This window comes from Oncorhynchus kisutch, linkage group LG27 (genome assembly GCF_002021735.2).
Source record: "Oncorhynchus kisutch isolate 150728-3 linkage group LG27, Okis_V2, whole genome shotgun sequence".
Taxonomy (NCBI): Eukaryota; Metazoa; Chordata; class Actinopteri; order Salmoniformes; family Salmonidae; genus Oncorhynchus; species Oncorhynchus kisutch.
Genome location: NC_034200.2, coordinates 2,003,331 through 2,022,512, shown reverse-complemented (window position 1 = coordinate 2,022,512; position 19,182 = coordinate 2,003,331). Strand labels below are relative to the sequence as shown.

The following is a 19,182-nucleotide window of genomic DNA, read 5'->3' as shown; positions in this document are numbered from 1 at the left end:
AAGCATTCCAAATGTAACGAGTGCTTTGGAGTGTCAGGGTAAATGTATGGAGTAAAATGTACATTCTTTTCTTTAGGAATGTTGTGGAGTAACACTAAAAGTTGTCAAATATATAAATAGTAAAGTACAGATACCCCAAACAACTACTTAAGTAGTACTTTAAAGTATTTTTACTTCAGTACTTTACACCACTTTTTGTGACTAGAGCGAGCACAGATACGACTGGAAGTGACTTTCCGGAGCAGGTTAAAGAGAGCACCACCATTTTCAGACAATTCACCAACTTGGGTGAAAGCAGTGTGCAACATAGTTGGTGGTGGAAAATTGTGTTTTATTAAGACAGTACACATATTTTTCATTTTTTTTCACCATTATAGCTGGTTAAGGAGGAAAATGATGCTTTTGCAGCCTGCATGGAGGTTGCTTTATGCACGAGCTGTCCATGTATTACCGGGAATGCACATCAATCCTAGATAGTGCAGATTTAGCACCAACTATCGGCTGCCAGGGCTAAGACGGAACCACTTAGAAGTTAAATGATGTTGAAAATGTTTCTTTTACCCACTGAGCGAAAAATATACTTGAGTTACATAGTTTTTTTTCTGGGGGTGGATTATCCCTTTAATGTAAACACAGGCACTTAGGCTACAGAAACACTGATAAAATGGCATAGGCTCATTTTTGTTATTTTCCGGTGTTAAAACGAGTGATTAATTCCCCGCTTTGGGATACTCTTTCAAGTTGTGAATAGGCTGATACACTTGATCTCCACAGACATAAGGCTACTGTTTCGACTTCAACCAAGTCTTGGCCTACTTGTTGTTTTCATTTCTCCCCTTTCCAACGGCCGGCCGGCAAAGGGCAAGCTGGAGCGACACACCCCCACAATCTTCGCTGATAAGAAGTGACAAAGTCCAAACTAGCCAATGGGCTGCCTGCTTCCTACGGCTGCGTGCCGAACTGGAGTGTTTATGTATTCTGAGGACCAATGAGAGTGAACTGAAGGCGGTGCCCTGTGAAGCTCACCAGGCTGCACCAGTGGTCTGGACACGCAGGGGAGTGGAGGCGTGGTATTTTCTTTTACTAAATAACTAAACAATCTTTAACTATACCGTAGAACAGCGGTAACAGACGGAGATCGATTCCAGACAATCCCGATAAATGTATTTTATTACAGATATCTGCACTAAAATCTATAGAAAGCGGGTCATCTTTCTCTAGTCCAATGATGAATTCTAAACGTCTGCTTGACATGTCCGCTGTTGGAATACGTCTCGGGGGCGCTTCGAAACAAGCCGGTATTGATCAGCATGCAGAGGGGTCCAAGGGACGCAAAATTACTGTCTCCGCCACTGCGGACAGCGGTGTCATTCTGGCGTGCAAGAATGGTCCCGCAACGGGAGCAGTTTTCTACAAATTCGTGTTGGACGATGGATCTTTAAGAGAATGTACAAGACAGGACACCGTTCTCAACGTGAATGACCTGTCATCAGGGAGAGAAAAATACCACCTGAATAAAGTAGGTTCTATTCCATATTTGTTGGTCTAACAGTGAGTTGGTTAGTTATTCATTTCCACCCTATTAAATAATTCACATGAAGTCCCATTGTTGCCGAAAAGGCTACTTTTGCAGTCACCCGCAATACAGAACCAGTCCGCTCTGACTTCTCTGTAGCCTCTTCGCTCCGGAAGACCTGTAGCCCACACATTGTGCGCCCAATACGGTTACAGGGCTCGCGGAGCGAAGAGGCTAACTCTGCTGACGAGGTGACCCGGTTATGTTCTCAAGTGAAAATATAGGTCAGGCATGCGACTAACCCGAGTTAGTTAGCCTATTAATTACAACTAGTAGCCTATATATGACGGATTTCATCTGTTAAGATGGCGGCCCATTGCATGTTCAAAGTTTAAATGTTCAGTCAAAATCATGTTTTCATGAAATTGGGTCATATGGATGAAACCATATCAAAGTAGGACGACCAAAGTATGAACATATCTGTTGCTTCTACATTGATAAAGTTTGATCATAAATGTGCTGGTCCCCTCCCCATGTCAAACACTTATTCCTGGAGGTGGGATGGAGGCAGGATTATTAAAAAGACTCATTTACAAAATGCCACATTTGGTAATGTTTTATTCTCTTACCTAATTCAAAATAAATTCAGCCTTTTAACCAACAAACCAGAAGGTGTTTGCAGAGGGGCGTGGTTTACATGGCTAGGTAGCTCGTCTACTGGTGCCAGAATTTGACTGCAGCACGTCAACAAATATAATAAGAGCTTTCACCTACTCGTCTAAGACACTTAACCCCTTTCATATGTGTCTGGTGTTCGCTATTAACTGGCTGACAAGGTCTTCAGCCAGCATGGAACAAACGCGAGGGAAGGGTTTACCAAAACTGCTACAGTTGTCATATCATTACATCGAGATGCCAAATGGAAAATTCATAGAAACGTTTTGATATTGTTAACATGCATGCAATATCAATGACAGACCGACCAGGGTAAAATCTATGATCTCTTTTTTGATGTCACTTGTTAAATCCACTTTAACCAGGGTCCCTCAGACAGGTTAAACAACGATTTGTACGCCCTGAGGCAATTGAGACATGGATTGTGCATGTTTGCCATTCAGAAGGTGAATGGGCAACTTTAGACCGTCCCCTCGCCCATACCCGGGCGCGAACCAGGAACCCTCTGCACACATCAGAGGGTTCCTCATCGTTACCCATCGCTCCACAAAAGCCGCGGCCCTTGCAGAACAAGGGGAACCACTACTTCAAGGTCTCAGAGCAAGTGACGTCACCGATTGAAACGCTATTTAGCGCGAACACTGCTAACTAGCTAGCCATTTCACATCCGTTACACAAGACAAAATATTGAAGTGCCTTTTGAAAGCAGAATGGTAGTAGGTGGCAGGTGCACTGGTTTGTGTCAAGAACTGCAACGCTGCTGGGTTTTTCAGGCTTCCCGTGTGAAACAATAATCCACCACCCAAAGGACACCCAGCCAACTTGACACAACTGTGGGAAGCATTGGTGTCAACATGGGCCAGCATCCCTGTGGAATGCTTTCGACATCTTGTAGAGCTCATGCCCTGACAAATTGAGGCTGTTCTCTGGGAAAAAGGGGGTGAAACTCAATATTAGGAAGGTTAAAGATGCACTATGCAGAAACTGCTTCGCCATTTGCTGATTGCTAAAGTTTTAAAAGTTTGCCTAATTTCAGTTTGTGACAAAACAAGCAAGTATAGTGTAGGGAATCATTGTACCATCTAAACCGCTGTGACATATTTTTCCATAACCAAAAACATTGTATTTTCAGCTGTTTGAAGCTGGTGTACAAAACCCAAAGTTAAAGATGCAAAAACTAAACTTAAGAGCGGGAAGCATAGAAATAGCAGACATAGAACAGGCTTGTTTTCAATGCGAATGACAGATCTATAAAACACATTTCTATATGAATTTGGTCGGGTCGCCCAAATATTATGTTGATTTTGGCCTTCAACATCAGATGCGATCAGGACACGCAGGTTGACATATCAAAACAAACTGAACCAACTGTATTATTTTGGGGACAGGTCAAAACACACAAAAGATTCATGGACATTTAGCTAGCTAGCTTGCTGCTGCTAGCTAATTTCTCCTGGGATATAAACATTGGGTTGTTTTTTTACCTGAAATGTAAAAGGTCCTTTATTTTGCTGGATTGTTGTAGAATCTCGACTCATTTTGAGTCACACAATATCATGTGTCCTCTACTCCAACAATGAATCCACAGATAAAAGAGGAAACCTAATTAGTTTCTAGTAACCTCTCCTCCTTCAGTCTTCTCCTGCTGTGGATTATATATGGCGGTCCCTTTTTTGCCTTCAAGTTGACTATTTTTCAAAAATGAAATCTATGGCATTATTTAGGATGCTTAAGACAGAAGTTTATACTATAAATATGTGCAGAAAGCGTGGTTCACACATTTTTCTTTTGACATAGTGTGCCTTCAACGGGATTCGACCTCATACCCACACATCCCTGAATGTTCAGTCTTGTGTTTTACAACACACGGTTTTAAAAGGCATGTGATCAAACAAAGCTTTGGGCATCATTGATGACGTACTTTGACAAAGTGATACACGCATCGGCACACTGCTTCGAAGATAGCTGCTTAGCGATTTCGACGCATGCCTCGGAGCTCTGGTATCAAACGTAACATCACTACTGTAATGCTTCAACTGAAATTGTCCAAGATGAACGAGCTAGCTAGCTTGATAAACAGTGCTGACAATTCCATTTGGGCATGCTAGATAAATTATACAGTCAACATTTTGTTTACATTGACGCTGTTACAATAATCAAACAGTTGGAATAACAAATAATTTGTAAAACATATATGACAGGATTGATGTTTCAGTGTTTGTTACTTTGTGTATCAGCAAATTTGCTCGAAATAATCTCACTGGAACACTGCTCACTGCATGTTGCTTGACAAAAGCGGTTTCAAAGAATCCCCAGTCAAGGTGCGCTCCCTGTCCACTCGGCCTACTAGCTCCCCGCCCACTCAGTCTTCTAGCTCCCCGCCCACTCAGCCTACTAGCTCCCCGCCCACTCAGCCTACTAGCTCCCCGTCCACTCAGCCTACTAGCTCCCCGTCCACTCAGCCTACTAGCTCCCCGCCCACTCAGCCTACAAGCTCCCCGCCCACTCAGCATACTAGCTCCCAGCCCACTCAGCCTACTAGCTCCCAGCCCACTCAGCCTACTAGCTCCCTGTCCACTCAGCCTACTAGCTCCCTGTCCACTCGGCCTACTAGTTCCCCGCCCACTCAGTCTTCTAGCTCCCCGCCCACTCAGCCTACAAGCTCCCTGCCCACTCAGTCTACTAGCTCCCCGTCCACTCAGTCTACTAGCTCCCAGCCCACTCAGCCTACTAGCTCCCTGTCCACTCAGTCTACTAGCTCCCCGTCCACTCAGCCTACTAGCTCCCCGCCCACTCAGCCTACTAGCTCCCCGCCCACTCAGCCTACTAGCTCCCCGCCCACTCAGCCTACTAGCTCCCCGCCCACTCAGCCTACTAGCTCCCCGCCCACTCAGCCTACTAGCTCCCCGCCCACTCAGCCTACAAGCTCCCCGCCCACTCAGCCTACTAGCTCCCTGTCCACTCAGCCTACTAGCTCCCCGCCCACTCAGTCTTCTAGCTCCCCGCCCACTCAGCCTACAAGCTCCCTGCCCACTCAGTCTACTAGCTCCCCGTCCACTCAGTCTACTAGCTCCCCACCCACTCAGCCTACAAGCTCCCCGCCCACTCAGTCTACTAGCTCCCTGCCCACTCAGCCTACAAGCTCCCCGTCCACTCAGCCTACTAGCTCCCAGCCCACTCAGTCTACTAGCTCCCAGCCCACTCAGTCTACTAGCTCCCTGCCCACTCAGCCTACTAGCTCCCCGTCCACTCAGCCTACTAGCTCCCCGTCCACTCAGCCTACAAGCTCCCCGCCCACTCAGCCTACTAGCTCCCCGTCCACTCAGCCTACTAGCTCCCCGCCCACTCAGCCTACTAGCTCCCCGCCCACTCAGCCTACTAGCTCCCCGCCCACTCAGCCTACTAGCTCCCCGCCCACTCAGCCTACTAGCTCCCCGCCCACTCAGCCTACTAGCTCCCAGCCCACTCAGTCTACTAGCTCCCAGCCCACTCAGTCTACTAGCTCCCTGCCCACTCAGCCTACAAGCTCCCCGCCCACTCAGCCTACTAGCTCCCCGTCCACTCAGCCTACTAGCTCCCCGCCCACTCAGCCTACTAGCTCCCCGCCCACTCAGCCTACAAGCTCCCCGCCCACTCAGCCTACTAGCTCCCCGCCCACTCAGCCTACTAGCTCCCCGCCCACTCAGCCTACTAGCTCCCCGCCCACTCAGCCTACAAGCTCCCCGCCCACTCAGCCTACTAGCTCCCTGCCCACTCAGTCTACTAGCTCCCTGCCCACTCAGTCTACTAGCTCCCTGCCCACTCAGTCTATACTGAACAAAAATATAAACGCAACATGCAACAATTTCAAAGATTTTACTGAGTTACAGTTCATATATGGAAATCAGTCAATTGAAATAAAATCATTCGGCCCTAATCTATGGATTTCACATTACTGGGAATACAGATATGCATCTGTTGGTCAAAGACACCTTAAAAACAAGGTAGGGTTGTGGATCAGAACCAGTCAGTATTTGGTGTGACCACCATTTGCCTCATGCAGCCTGACACATCTCCTTTGCATAGAGCTGATCAGGCTGTTGATTGTGGCCTGTGGAATGTTGTCCCACTCCTCTTCAATGGCTGTGCGAAGTTGCTGGATATTGGCGGGAATTGGAACACGCTGTCGTACACAGCCATCCAGAGAATCCCAAATATGCTCAATGGGTGACATGTCTGGTGAGTATGCAGGCCATGGAAGAACTGGGACATTTTCAGCTTCCAGGAATTGCGTACAGATCTTTGCGACATGGGGCCTTGCATTATCATGCTGAAACATGAGGTGATTACGGCAGATAAATGGCACGACAATGCACCTCAGGATCTCGTCACGGTATTTCTGTGCATTCAAATTACCACCGATGAAATTAAATTGTGTTCATTATCCGTAGCTTATGTCTGCCCATACCATAACCCCACCGCCATCATGGGTTACTGTGTTCACAATGTTAACATCAGCAAACACCATACCATAACCCCACCGCCATCATGGGTTACTGTGTTCACAATGTTAACATAACACCATACCATAACCCCACCGCCATCATGGGTTAATTTCTCTATCTGGCAACAACTCCAACAACTCTGGTGGACATCCCTGCAGTTAGCATGACAATTGCACGCTTCCTCAAAACTTGTGGCATTGTGTTGTGTGACAAAACTGCACATTTCAGAGTGGTCTTTTATTGTCCCCAGCTCAAGGTGCACCTGTGTAATGATCATTCTGTTTAATCAGCTTCTTGATGCCACACCTGTCAGGTGGATGGATTATCTTGGCAAATGAGAAGTGCTCACTAACAGGAATGTAAATAAATGTGTGCACAACGTTTGAGAGAAATAAGCTTTTTGTGCGTATGGAACATTTCTGAGATCTTTTATTTCAGCTCATGAAACATGGGACCAACATGTTTTGTTCAGTTTAGTCTGTCTTTTCAGACTTCCTGGTAGTTTCACATGAGAGAGAAGTTTTCTCCATTTTTATCAGGATACATTTTCTGGTTGATGTTTTAGTCACACTAGAGGCTGCTTTACATGGGAATCAGAATGACTGTTCAGGACAAAACAGACCAAAAGGACATGGAGAAATGCTTGTTTAAGACTTGGTGCCACTCCAATCTATCCATATCTATCCATCTATACAGGTTTAGTTCTTGGGGCACTATAACCACATTGGAGTTAAATTGGTACAGCATTCTCACTCATGGGTGCAACAAAATATAGCCTCTTTCAGGGCACGCCTCAAAATATGTTAATGTGCGAGAAACAGCAATACCATGCACCCACTAGTGGTCTAAAGGTTTTTGGCAATCCAAAGATACGGTACTGTACTAGAGCACACATTACAGCGGTTTTAAGGTCTCTGCACTGGCTGCCTGTGAGTTTTAGAATTCATTTTAAGATTATTCTATTGGTTTTTAAATAAATTCTCGATTGTGCACCACAACACATGTCAGACATGCTTTTAAGTTATGTATCCAGTAGGTTCCTCAGGTCCTCGGGCACTGGCCTTTTAACTATCCCAAAGCCTAGGACCAAAAACCATGGAGAGGCAGTTACTATGCCCCCAGCCTCTGGAATAGCCTTCCAGAGAACCTGAGGGGGGCCAAAACTGTGGCCATTTTTTAAAGAGATCTTAAAACACACCATTTTGACTTTTTTCTTTTTAGTCTTTCAGATTCAGTGACACAGCTTCTATATTTCCTTACAAACAAAATCTCCAGCACATGTCCCCTTCCCAACAATGTAGCCAAAAACATATGTTAAATGGTGCCTAAAACTATCATGCGGACTATGTAATTAACTTTATATGATCTATTTTTACCACAAACTTTGGAAGCAAAAAGCACTAACATCAGTTGTGAGACTCCAACATTCCGATCATTTCTCTGTGTGTGTATTGTTCTTCATCCTTCAGGCAGGTTGTGGTGGGGAGGCAGATGAAAGAAACAGTGGTCTGACTGGGATCCTTACTAATGGCAGTCCCACACACGGCCTGATCCGGAAAGGGCAGAAGGCGGACAAACACATGCACTCGGAGGCGAGGGACCCGCTGGTGCCCAGCGGTTGCCAGGCAACAAATGGACAGCAAGTTCCACCTGAGGAGAGATACCCTCATCCCTCCTCCCAAATACCTGTCCCCCGACGCAGGTAGGGACCACATGGCTAATAACTGTTATTACCTAGTAAGGCATGGATAACGTTATGGTTATTACCTGTAGCATGGTTGCTGCCTTACCCATAGTTGGGTCTATACCATTCCAGGTCCAGATGATACAGTCATTGAACGGGGCATAGAATTTCAGAAAGTTAAAATAGCTCTAAGAATTGGCATAGCATTTCAAAAAGTGAAAACAGAATTGGGTGTTTTCACCTCAAATCCCAAAACAAATCCCAAAACAGTCCTGAATAAACTAGAGTTTAAATGGAATTGACTCTAGCCTTGTAGTGGTTCAAGCTATCCTATGGTTTGGGTATAAATGTTGTGGGGGAGGCTTGGTCAGATGACCGCTGTTGGATTCTTAGAATGCTTTTCAGTGTTCCAGAATCAGAATAGTTCTGGAATATTCTCAAGACTTTAGAAAATAACTCAGAGTGTCAAAGTTCTATAATAAGGTCAAGATTGCCCAATCATGTGAGGGAAAATGGGAAAAATGATGGTCATGTTGCTGTTGACTGATAAGCCTAAACCAATACTGCTCTTACTGTGATAGTGCCAGTGAACTAATTGCTAGATTAGTCAATGCACAAATCAATGCACAAGATGTCAATGGCTTGTGTCACTGCCTTGCACACCATGGCCAACCACACAAATGTTTTATTTTTTTACCTTAACATTGAGATTCAAGTATCTCACACATTTAGCGCTACAGAAGAATACCCATGTTCCACCTTGTTGAGCGTGTGATCTTTCATACTAGATGACATTGTGTTGAAGCATCTGTCATGGATTGGACATGCAATGCTGTGGAATTATCCACTCCCTAAGATCCCCACCCCCTTCTAATCTGAAAAATCATGTTTATGTCCAGGCGAGATTGACTCCTGCGACTTAATCCATGTCTCATATTCAGATGAAAGTGTTAATGCTTTCCCTTTTCTTTCTATAATCTCTCTCTGTCTATCCAGACTCGGTATCATTAAGACTTAATCCATGCCTCATATTCAGATGAAAGTGTTAATGCTTTCCCTTTTCTTTCTATAATCTCTCTGTCTATCCAGACTCTGTATCATTAAGACTTAATCCATGCCTCATATTCAGATGAAAGTGTTAATGCTTTCCCTTTTCTTTCTATAATCTCTCTGTCTATCCAGACTCGGTATCATTAAGACTTAATCCATGTCTCATATTCAGATGAAAGTGTTAATGCTTTCCCTTTTCTTTCTATAATCTCTCTATCTATCCAGACTCGGTATCATTAAGCGTGTGTCTGTGTTTGTTTATATGTTATTCTGTCAGTAGATTGTACTGTTGTGTGTGACTCAGTGGCTAGCAGAGCGAGAGAAGCTCAAGGCTGTTTTCCCTGTGAATCACACACACACACACGCGCGTGCACTGGTGTGTTGTGCAGGGCACTCTCTCTGATAGGGATCGACTGAAGAAGCACACACACAGCGGCCCAGACACAGGCAGCAGTCAGAGGGAGAGAGAGCTGTGTCTGTCCAGGGACATGGCCAGCCAGGCTCTAATAGATAACTCTGTTACATAACAGACAGGAGGTCTGGGAACGTCAGACGCTACTTAAGCCTTTTTATTCACAATTTTTTTTTACAACCATTGATAGGTTGGAACAACTGTCTCTGTGTGAGGGGGAAGTCTGTCTGTGTGTCTCTGTCTCTGTGTGAGGGGGAACTCTGTCTGTGTGTCTCTGTCTCTGTGTGAGGGGGAACTCTGTGTCTGTGTGTCTCTGTCTCTGTGTGAGGGGGAACTCTGTCTGTGTGTCTCTGTCTCTGTGTCTCTGTCTCTGTATGAGGGGGAACTCTGTGTCTGTGTGTCTCTGTCTCTGTGTGAGGGGGAACTCTGTGTCTGTGTGTCTCTGTCTCTGTGTGAGGGGGAACTATGTGTCTGTGTGTCTCTGTCTCTGTGTGAGGGGGAACTCCGTTTCTGTGTGAGGGGGAACTCTGTGTGTCTCTGTGTGAGGGGGAACTCTGTGTCTGTGTGTCTCTGTCTCTGTGTGGGGGGGAACTCTGTGTCTGTGTGTCTCTGTCTCTGTGTGAGGGGGAACTCTGTGTCTGTGTGTCTCTGTCTCTGTGTGAGGGGGAACTATGTGTCTGTGTGTCTCTGTCTCTGTGTGAGGGGGAACTCTGTCTGTGTGTCTCTGTCTCTGTGTGAGGGGGAACTCTGTCTGTCTGTCTCTGTCTCTGTGTGAGGGGGAACTCTGTGTCTGTGTGTCTCTGTCTCTGTGTGAGGGGGAACTCTGTATCTGTGTGTCTCTGTCTCTGTGTGAGGGGGAACTCTGTATCTGTGTGTCTCTGTCTCTGTGTGAGGGGGAACTCTGTGTCTGTGTGTCTCTGTCTCTGTGTGAGGGGGAACTCTGTATCTGTGTGTCTCTGTCTCTGTGTGAGGGGGAACTATGTGTCTGTGTGTCTCTGTCTCTGTGTGAGGGGGAACTCTGTCTGTGTGTCTCTGTCTCTGTGTGAGGGGGAACTCTGTGTGTCTCTGTGTGAGGGGGAACTATGTGTCTGTGTGTCTCTGTCTCTGTGTGAGAGGGAACTATGTGTCTGTGTCTCGGTCTCTGTGTGAGGGGGAACTATGTGTCTGTGTCTCTGTTTGAGGGGGAACTATGTGTCTGTGTGTCTCTGTCTCTGTGTGAGGGGGAACTATGTGTCTGTGTGTCTGTGTCTCTGTGTCTCTGTGTGAGGTGGAACTCTGTGTCTGTGTGTCTGTCTCTGTGTGAGGGGGAACTCTGTGTCTGTGTGTCTCTGTCTCTGTGTGAGGGGGAACTATGTGTCTGTGTCTCTGTGTCTCTGTGTGAGGTGGAACTCTGTGTCTGTGTGTCTCTGTCTCTGTGTGAGGGGGAACTATGTGTCTGTGTCTCTGTTTGAGGGGGAACTATGTGTCTGTGTGTCTCTGTCTCTGTGTGAGGGGGAACTATGTGTCTGTGTGTCTGTGTCTCTGTGTCTCTGTGTGAGGTGGAACTCTGTGTCTGTGTGTCTGTCTCTGTGTGAGGGGGAACTCTGTGTCTGTGTGTCTCTGTCTCTGTGTGAGGGGGAACTATGTGTCTGTGTCTCTGTGTCTCTGTGTGAGGTGGAACTCTGTGTCTGTGTGTCTCTGTCTCTGTGTGAGGGGGAACTCTGTGTCTGTGTGTCTCTGTCTCTGTGTGAGGGGGAACTATGTGTCTGTGTGTCTGTGTCTCTGTGTCTCTGTGTGAGGTGGAACTCTGTGTCTGTGTGTCTCTGTCTCTGTGTGAGGGGGAACTCTGTGTCTGTGTGTCTCTGTCTCTGTGTGAGGGGGAACTCTGTGTCTGTGTGTCTCTGTCTCTGTGTGAGGGGGAACTATGTGTCTATGTGTCTCGGTCTCTGTGTGAGGGGGAACTATGTGTCTGTGTGTCTGTGTCTCTGTGTGAGGGGGAACTATGTGTCTGTGTGTCTCTGTCTCTGTGTGAGGGGGAACTATGTGTGTGTGTGTCTCTGTGTGAGGGGGAACTCTGTGTCTGTGTGTCTCTGTGTGAGGGGGGAACTCTGTGTCTGTGTCTCTGTGTATGTGTCTGAGGGGGGAACTCTGTGTCTGTGTGTGCGAGCGGTAGGAGTTGCAATGTGGTTATACATTAACAAAGTTCCCTGCGGTAATAGAGTTGCAATGAGGTCTTGATAAAATCCAATATGTTGGATCAATGGAGAACAATGACCTAATGAGTGTGTTGTTGGTTTAAAATCACTGTTCTCTTATATCAGGATCATGTGAAGTTCATGTGCAGGAAATCATGTGTGATGAAAGTGTCCTCCCGGGGAGCATGCAGCAAGATTGAGCTTGCTTTCCAAAGTACGGACACTTTCTGTGTGTGTCACTAGATGAGTAAGTATGTGGGTGAGAAATTCATTTCAGTGCGTGTGTGTGTGCGCAGCGCGCATGTGTTTGCGAGAGCCAGCCAACACAACAGCTGCCATGCTCACCTTTCACCTATGACTTGAAATGCCTTTTCTCCCCCAGTCTGGGTTGATGACTCCCTTACTGTCCTGCTCTATCCTCCAGCATATTAAACACACTGGCCAGGGCTGCTAACAGACTTTGTATAACGTTACATGGTCATATTTGTCGAGGCCCTTGTGGCTACATTAAACGTTTGGATTAGCTCCTCGTCTCACCCTGCTCCCCTTCAAATGGGTGTCTGCTCTATGTGGGCGTCTGTAAGCCAGTTTCTCTTAGCAGGAGCATAAGGATCAGTTACAGTCAAATAGATTCTGTCATTTATCTGCAATAAGAAGGCATTGGATATTGGTTGGTTGTATGGCTGTATTCATTCCGTGATGAAAAGGTAAAAATAAGCACAGAAAATAAATAGTGGTTCAGTCCACTAGTGTCCATCTGTCCCATAGTTTAATGCTACAGTCTGTTGTATAGTTTTATGGTCTGACTATAGACAGTTTGTTGTTGTAAGCTACTTCTTCACAGTGTAATCGAGCATTTGCCTTGTTTCACCTCTCAGCTGTCACACTTGTGTGTGTCTGGTGTGTGTACGTGTGTGTTTGTTTCACCTCTCACACCCTAGCCAGGCACTCTTTAAGAGGCAGTGTTTTGTAGAGTTGGGCAATGTGTTCAGTTCAGGCCTTTATCACTGTGTTACTGTTTGTCCTGCAGACAAGCCCAGACAAGCTTCTCTGCAACTAAAAGAGGAGGGACTTGGGTGGGGGCAGCTTTTTGGTAGCCCGAGTACCAGTCTCTTTAGCTAATCCACTCCCTGTACTTCATGTCATGTGACTAAGAGACTGGCCTTTCTGCTATCTTCAAATCAGTCACAATACGATGCAGCGTTCGATTTGGCAGCTTCTCTTCTAAAACCATTGACAACTGTGCTGTTTTGAAGGAATTGTTAAATACATTTTATATCACCTCTTGACGAGCATAATCAGAACTGCACATGTCCAATTATTCCACATTTATCTCTATCATCAGAGTCATGCAGCGAGCAACTGCATGTTTTTCATGATCAGTAAACCTCAATTAAGCATGCATTTTCAAATATGTGAGGGTAGGCTATCCATTTGGCATGTGAGCAAACAACAGGTCATTTAGCTTGCTTCATCAGAGATTAGGCTTTTGGAAAGAGCTTGACATCCGCAAGTCCTCTTGGTGGTAAAGTTGTCAGTCGGACTACTGTCATCTTAATAGATTGCAAGCAAATCAACCAATATTTGGATATATCCATCTAATTTATCTAGTTAGTTTGTTAACTAGCCAAATCAACCAATATTTGGATATATCCATCTAGTTAGTTTGTTAACTAGCCATATTTGGATATATCCATCTAGTTTATCTAGTTAGTTTGTTAACTAGCCATATTTGGATATAGCCATCTAGTTTATCCAGTTAGTTAGTTAAACTAGATGGATATATCTTGACAGGCAGACCCCACAAAGGATGGGAAATGAACCGAAATCGCTCATATTGTATTCATTTATTTTATATCAGTCAAATATCCAATTAATGGTTGCCAATATTGAGAGATATCATGGCTACCCTCACGTATCTCAAAATTCAAAAGGCACTGGCACATCTGAGCTATCTTTGTTGCAGGTGCATGGTAACAATTGAATAACATGAGAGAGAAATGAAGAAACCAGTGTGCGGGTTTCTACTTTCTACCCTCACGTATCTGAAATGACATGATCAACTGATGTTTACTGGTCATGAAAAACATGCGCTTACTTGTTGTAGCCTATAACTTTGATGATGATAGAGCTAAATGTGCGCAATTGTTTTGCATGGAATATTTTGACATTTGTAGTCCGCTCTTCAAGAGGTCATGATATTACAACCGAATAGACACCCACTTGTCAATGGTTTTAGTGGACCTGCGGGTCTCCTTGCCCCCCAGCAGAAAAATCGAATGCTCTGCACCTTATTGTGACATTTTATTGATAATTACCGACATGAACAGTGTATCATTTAATTACCTTGAGAAAAACAGAGGATCAGATCCTGATTCGATCACCCTAACAGCTATCCTCCAATCACAATGATTATGCAAATATTGGAACTTTTTTTTTCTCCACAGAACACGTTGGTATCTGCTTGCTAAGCAATGATTTTTTGCTTGATTACCGAAATGCCAGTCTCTTTGGCAATGACAAGGTACTCCGTCTAGTTTTTTGGCTGGTTTGTTGTGAAATGCTTTGTTTTATTTACTCTTCTCCTGCAGGTTTTGCCTCTGAGGCAGTTGTTTAAGTGAATGGAAATACTGCCCCAGCCTGCTTGTACAAGGCCAATGCGATCTAATTGCTCTATGTCAACGCTGTGAGAGATTGCCACTGATAGGTCAGTCAGTCTATCTTTAGCTCAGCCAGCTAACATACAGTGGGGCAAACTTATTTTTTCACCATAATTTTCAAATAAATTCATTAAAAAAATCCTACAATGTGATTTTCTGGATTTTTTTCCTCATTTTGTCTGTCATAGTTGAAGTGTACCTATGATGAAAATTACAGGCCTCTCTCATCTTTTTAAGTGGGAGAACTTGCACAATTGGTGGCTGACTAAATACTTTTTTGCCCCACTGTAGGTCAGCAGCACTGTGTTTAGGGAAGCAGGATGAAGCATAGGCTACTCCATGCATTCCCACACACGCACTCACCCCATGAACATTGCATTCAGAAAGTATTCAGACACCTCCACGTTTTGCACATTTTGTGATTACTCAGTACTTTGTTGAAGCACCTTTGGCAGTGATTACAGCCTCGAATCGTCTTGGGTATGACGCTACAAGCTTGGCACACCTGTATTTGGGGAGTTTCTCCCATTCTTCTTCTGGTCCACTCAAGGACATTCGGAGACTTGTCCCGAAGCCACTTCTGCATTGTCTTCATAGTTTTAATGTCTTCACTATTATTCTACAATGTAGAAAAAATAGAAAATCCCTTGAATGAGTAGGTGTGTCCAAACTCTAAATAAGGTATTTATGTTTTAAATTTGCAAACATTTCTTAAACCCTGTTGGCGCTTTGTCATTATGTGGTATTACAGTTGAAGTCAGAAGTTGACATACACCTTAGCCAAATATATTTCAACTCGATTTTCACAATTCCTGACATTTTAATCTGAGTAACAATTCCCTGTTTTAGGTCAGTTAGGATCACCACTTTCTTTTAAGAATGTGAAATGTCAGAATAATAGTAGAGAGAATGATTTATTTCAGCTTTTTTTTCTTTCATCACATTCCCAGTGGATCAGAAGTTTACATTCACTCAATCAGTATTTGGTAGCATTGCCTTTAAATTGTTTAACTTTCGTCAAACATTTGGGTAGCCTTCCACAAGCTTCCCACAATAAGTTGGGTGTAACTGAGTCAGGTTTCTAGGCTTCCTTGCTCACACACACTTTTTCAGTTCTGCCCACAACTTTTCTATAGGATTGAGGTTAGGGCTTTGTGATGGCCACTGTTGTCTATGGCTGTCTGGAGTGGTTCTCAATCAGAGGCAGGTGTTTATCGTTGTCTCTGATTGGGAACCATATTTAGGCAGCCATATTCTTTGAGTTTGTCGTGGGTGATTGTCCTTAGTGTCCTATGTGTACTCTTTGTTAGTTTGCACCAGATAGGCTGTTTCGGTTTCGTTTATTGTTTTTGTTAGTGTTCGTGTAAGTTCGTGTTTCTTTGTTTGATTAAACATGAATCTCAATCAACACGCTGCGTTTTGGTCCGATCCTTGTTCTACCTCTTCGTCAGAGGAGGATATAGAAGAAAACCGTAACACCGTTCCACAGATGCATTTTCATCAATTGTTTATGGTTCATTGAACAAGCATGGGAAACAGTGTTTAACCTCTCTAGAGTATGTGGGACGCTAGCGTCCCATCTGGCCAACATCCAGTGAGGTTGCAGAGCGCCAAATTCAATTACAGAAATGCTCATTGTAAAAATTCAGAAAACAAAACCTATTTTACATTGGTTTAAAGAGTTAAAGATTAACTTCTTGTTAATCCAACCACGGTGTCATATTTATAAAATGCTTTTCGGCGAGAACATACCTAGCCCAGAACATAGCCCAGTTGACAAATTATTACAAACAGTAACCTGCCAAGCAGAAGCATTACAAAACTCAGAAATAGAGATAAAATGAATCCCTTACCTTTGATGATCTTCATATGGTAGCAATCAGAAGACATTCATTTACTCAATAAATGTTCCTTTTGTTCGATGAAGTCTCTTTATATCCAAAAACTTCCGTTTTGTTAGCGCGTTTTCTTCAGTAATCCACAGGCTCAAACTCAGTCAAAACAATCAGACAAAAAATCGAAATTGTGTCCGCAAAGTTCACTGAAACATGTCAAACGATGTTTATATTCAATCCTCAGGTTGTTGTTTTTTTGCCTAAATGATCTATAATATTTCAAATGAAAAATAACGTCATCAATATAAAAGTTAAACAAGAAATGTTTCCTGAATGGATTTTTCTCAGATTTTCGCCTGCTAAATCAGTTCTGTTATACTCACAGACACTATTTTAACAGTTTTGGAAACTTTAGAGTGTTTTCCATCCAAATCTACCAGTTATATGCATATCATATCTTCTGGGCCCGAGTAGCAGGCTGTTTAATTTGGGCATGCTTTTCATCCAAAATTCAGAATGCTGCCCACTACCCTAGAGAGGTTAAACCCTTTACAATGAAGATCTGTGAAGTTATTTGGATTTTTATGAATTATCTTTGAAAGACAGGGTCCTGAAGGGAGGTTTCTTTTTTCCCTCTCCCTAGTCGTAAAGTTGATCTATTCTATTGGTCAGTTTATCGACAAATAGCCTATTCCAAACAGACTCCGAGACAGTTGTGCGAAGATAGAGCCCAAATTCTTACAACCAGTAGGCCAAGGCTACATAAAAAATACACTTTCATAAGCAATTATTCTGATGCAAAGGTAACTAAGTAAATGTATGAACATGTTAAATTATTATGTGACGTGCTGTCATTTTCAGGTCCTGATTGGTCAACAAGCTTATTTGACGTGTATTTTTTTGACCCAAACGGTGTTCCGTATAAAACAAAAGGGCACCTCACGTGGTTTCATGTGACCGAGATGAAAATATCCATTTGAAATTTTGAACGTTCTAATAGGCTACTTTGAAGCAAGGTAAGACATGACTCGTGTATTAAAACATTCAGGTTTCAAACAATTCGTTTTTTTCTGAATGCTTAATTTAAACACTAACAGTGAATTCTTGAAGCACTATCTCTGAAACCAGCAACACTTGTAGCCAATGCATTTACCAAGTGTACCAAACTGAATGCACTTTCTCTGCTTTACACTCAGTTTGCAATTTAATAACACACTTCTAGCAAAACTGTAAACATTGGTCTCTACTTTGCTACACTATTTCGCCAATTGCTTTTCCATATTGACACGTGAACACACTTTTAGATAATGAGTTCACTTACAAATCAGAGCTTGAGCACTATACATAGGCCACAGGTAAACATTTGGTTTGGAGACCAATATTGGACACAGAGTATGCGGGGTAAGAACTAGAGGAGGTTGTGGCGAAAAGTTTTGAGAATGACTCAAATATTAATTTCCACAGTGTGCTGCTTCAGTGTCTTTAGATATTTTTGTCAGATGTTACTATGGAATACTGAAGTATAATTACAAGCATTTCATAGTGCATAATTAAAAGCATTTCATAATTGACAATTACCTAAAGTTGATTGAAAGAGTCAATATTTGCAGTGTTGATCGTTCTTTTTCAAGACCTCTGCAATCTGCCCTGACATCCTGTCAATTAACTTCTGGGCCACATCCTGACTGATGGCAGCCCATTCTTGCATAATCAATGCTTGGACTTTGTCAGAATTAGTGGGGTTTTGTTTGTCCACCCGCCTCTTGAGGATTGACCACAAGTTCTCAATGGGAATAAGGTCTGGGGAGTTTCCTGGTCATGGACCCAAAGTATCAATGTTTTGTTCCCCGAGCCACTTAGTTATCTTCTTTGGGAATGGGGGGCAGTATTGAGTAGCTTGGATGAATAAGATGCCCAGAGTAAACTGCCTTTTACTCAGGCCCAGAAGCTAGAATGCATATAATTAGTCGTTTTGGATAGAAAACACTCTAAAGTTTCCGAAACTGTTACAGTAATGTCTGTGAGTATAACAGAACTCATATGGCAGGCAAAATCCTGAGAAAAATCCAACCAGGAAGTGGGAAATTTGAGGTTTGTAGTTTTTCAAGTGATTGCCTATCCAATATCCAGTGTAAATGGGGTCAGATTGCACTTCCTATGGCTTCCAGTAGATGTCAACACTCTTTTCAGGCTTCTACTGTGAAAGGGAAGAGAATAAGACCACTCAAAGCAAGTGGCTCAGCTGTAAGCTGAGTTGTTTATCGCGCGTGGCCATGAGCGCCGTTCCCTTTCCTTTCTAATAAAAACAGTATTGTCCGGTTGAAACATTATTGAATATTTCTGATAACATCCTAAGGATGGATTAGAAACATTGTTTGACATGTTTCTATGAACATTAAACCTGTTATGGCAAGGCGATCCCCGAGGGGAACTCCACCCCCCCCATTCAGCTGAAAAGGTGGCGCAGGGAATTCAAAAATATTCTTTAAAAATATTTAACTTTCACACATTAACAAGTTCAATACCTCCAATGAAAGATAATCAAATCAAATGGAAAACGCAGCCATTTTTTCCAGCCAAAGACCTTTTTGAAAATCTTCATCAGAAGACACTCATATGACATGTTACACAATACATTTATGTTTGGTTCGATAATATGCATATTTATATCCACAAATCTCGGTTTACATTA

At 43.6% G+C, this 19,182-nt stretch overlaps 1 protein-coding gene across 2 annotated transcripts in view; it reads left to right on the top strand.

The window, feature by feature from the left end:
• The first annotated feature begins 1,027 nt into the window (after positions 1-1,027).
• Positions 1,028-19,182, top strand: part of LOC109879589 (zinc finger protein 704) — a 95,067-nt gene continuing 76,912 nt past the window's right edge. For both annotated transcript variants that reach the window (XM_020471760.2, XM_020471759.2), the window contains exons 1-2: positions 1,028-1,519; positions 8,145-8,377. In XM_020471760.2, the coding sequence (XP_020327349.1) occupies positions 1,226-1,519; positions 8,145-8,377 (527 nt within the window). In that variant the 5' untranslated portion in view covers positions 1,028-1,225. The remainder of the gene's footprint in view (positions 1,520-8,144; positions 8,378-19,182) is intronic.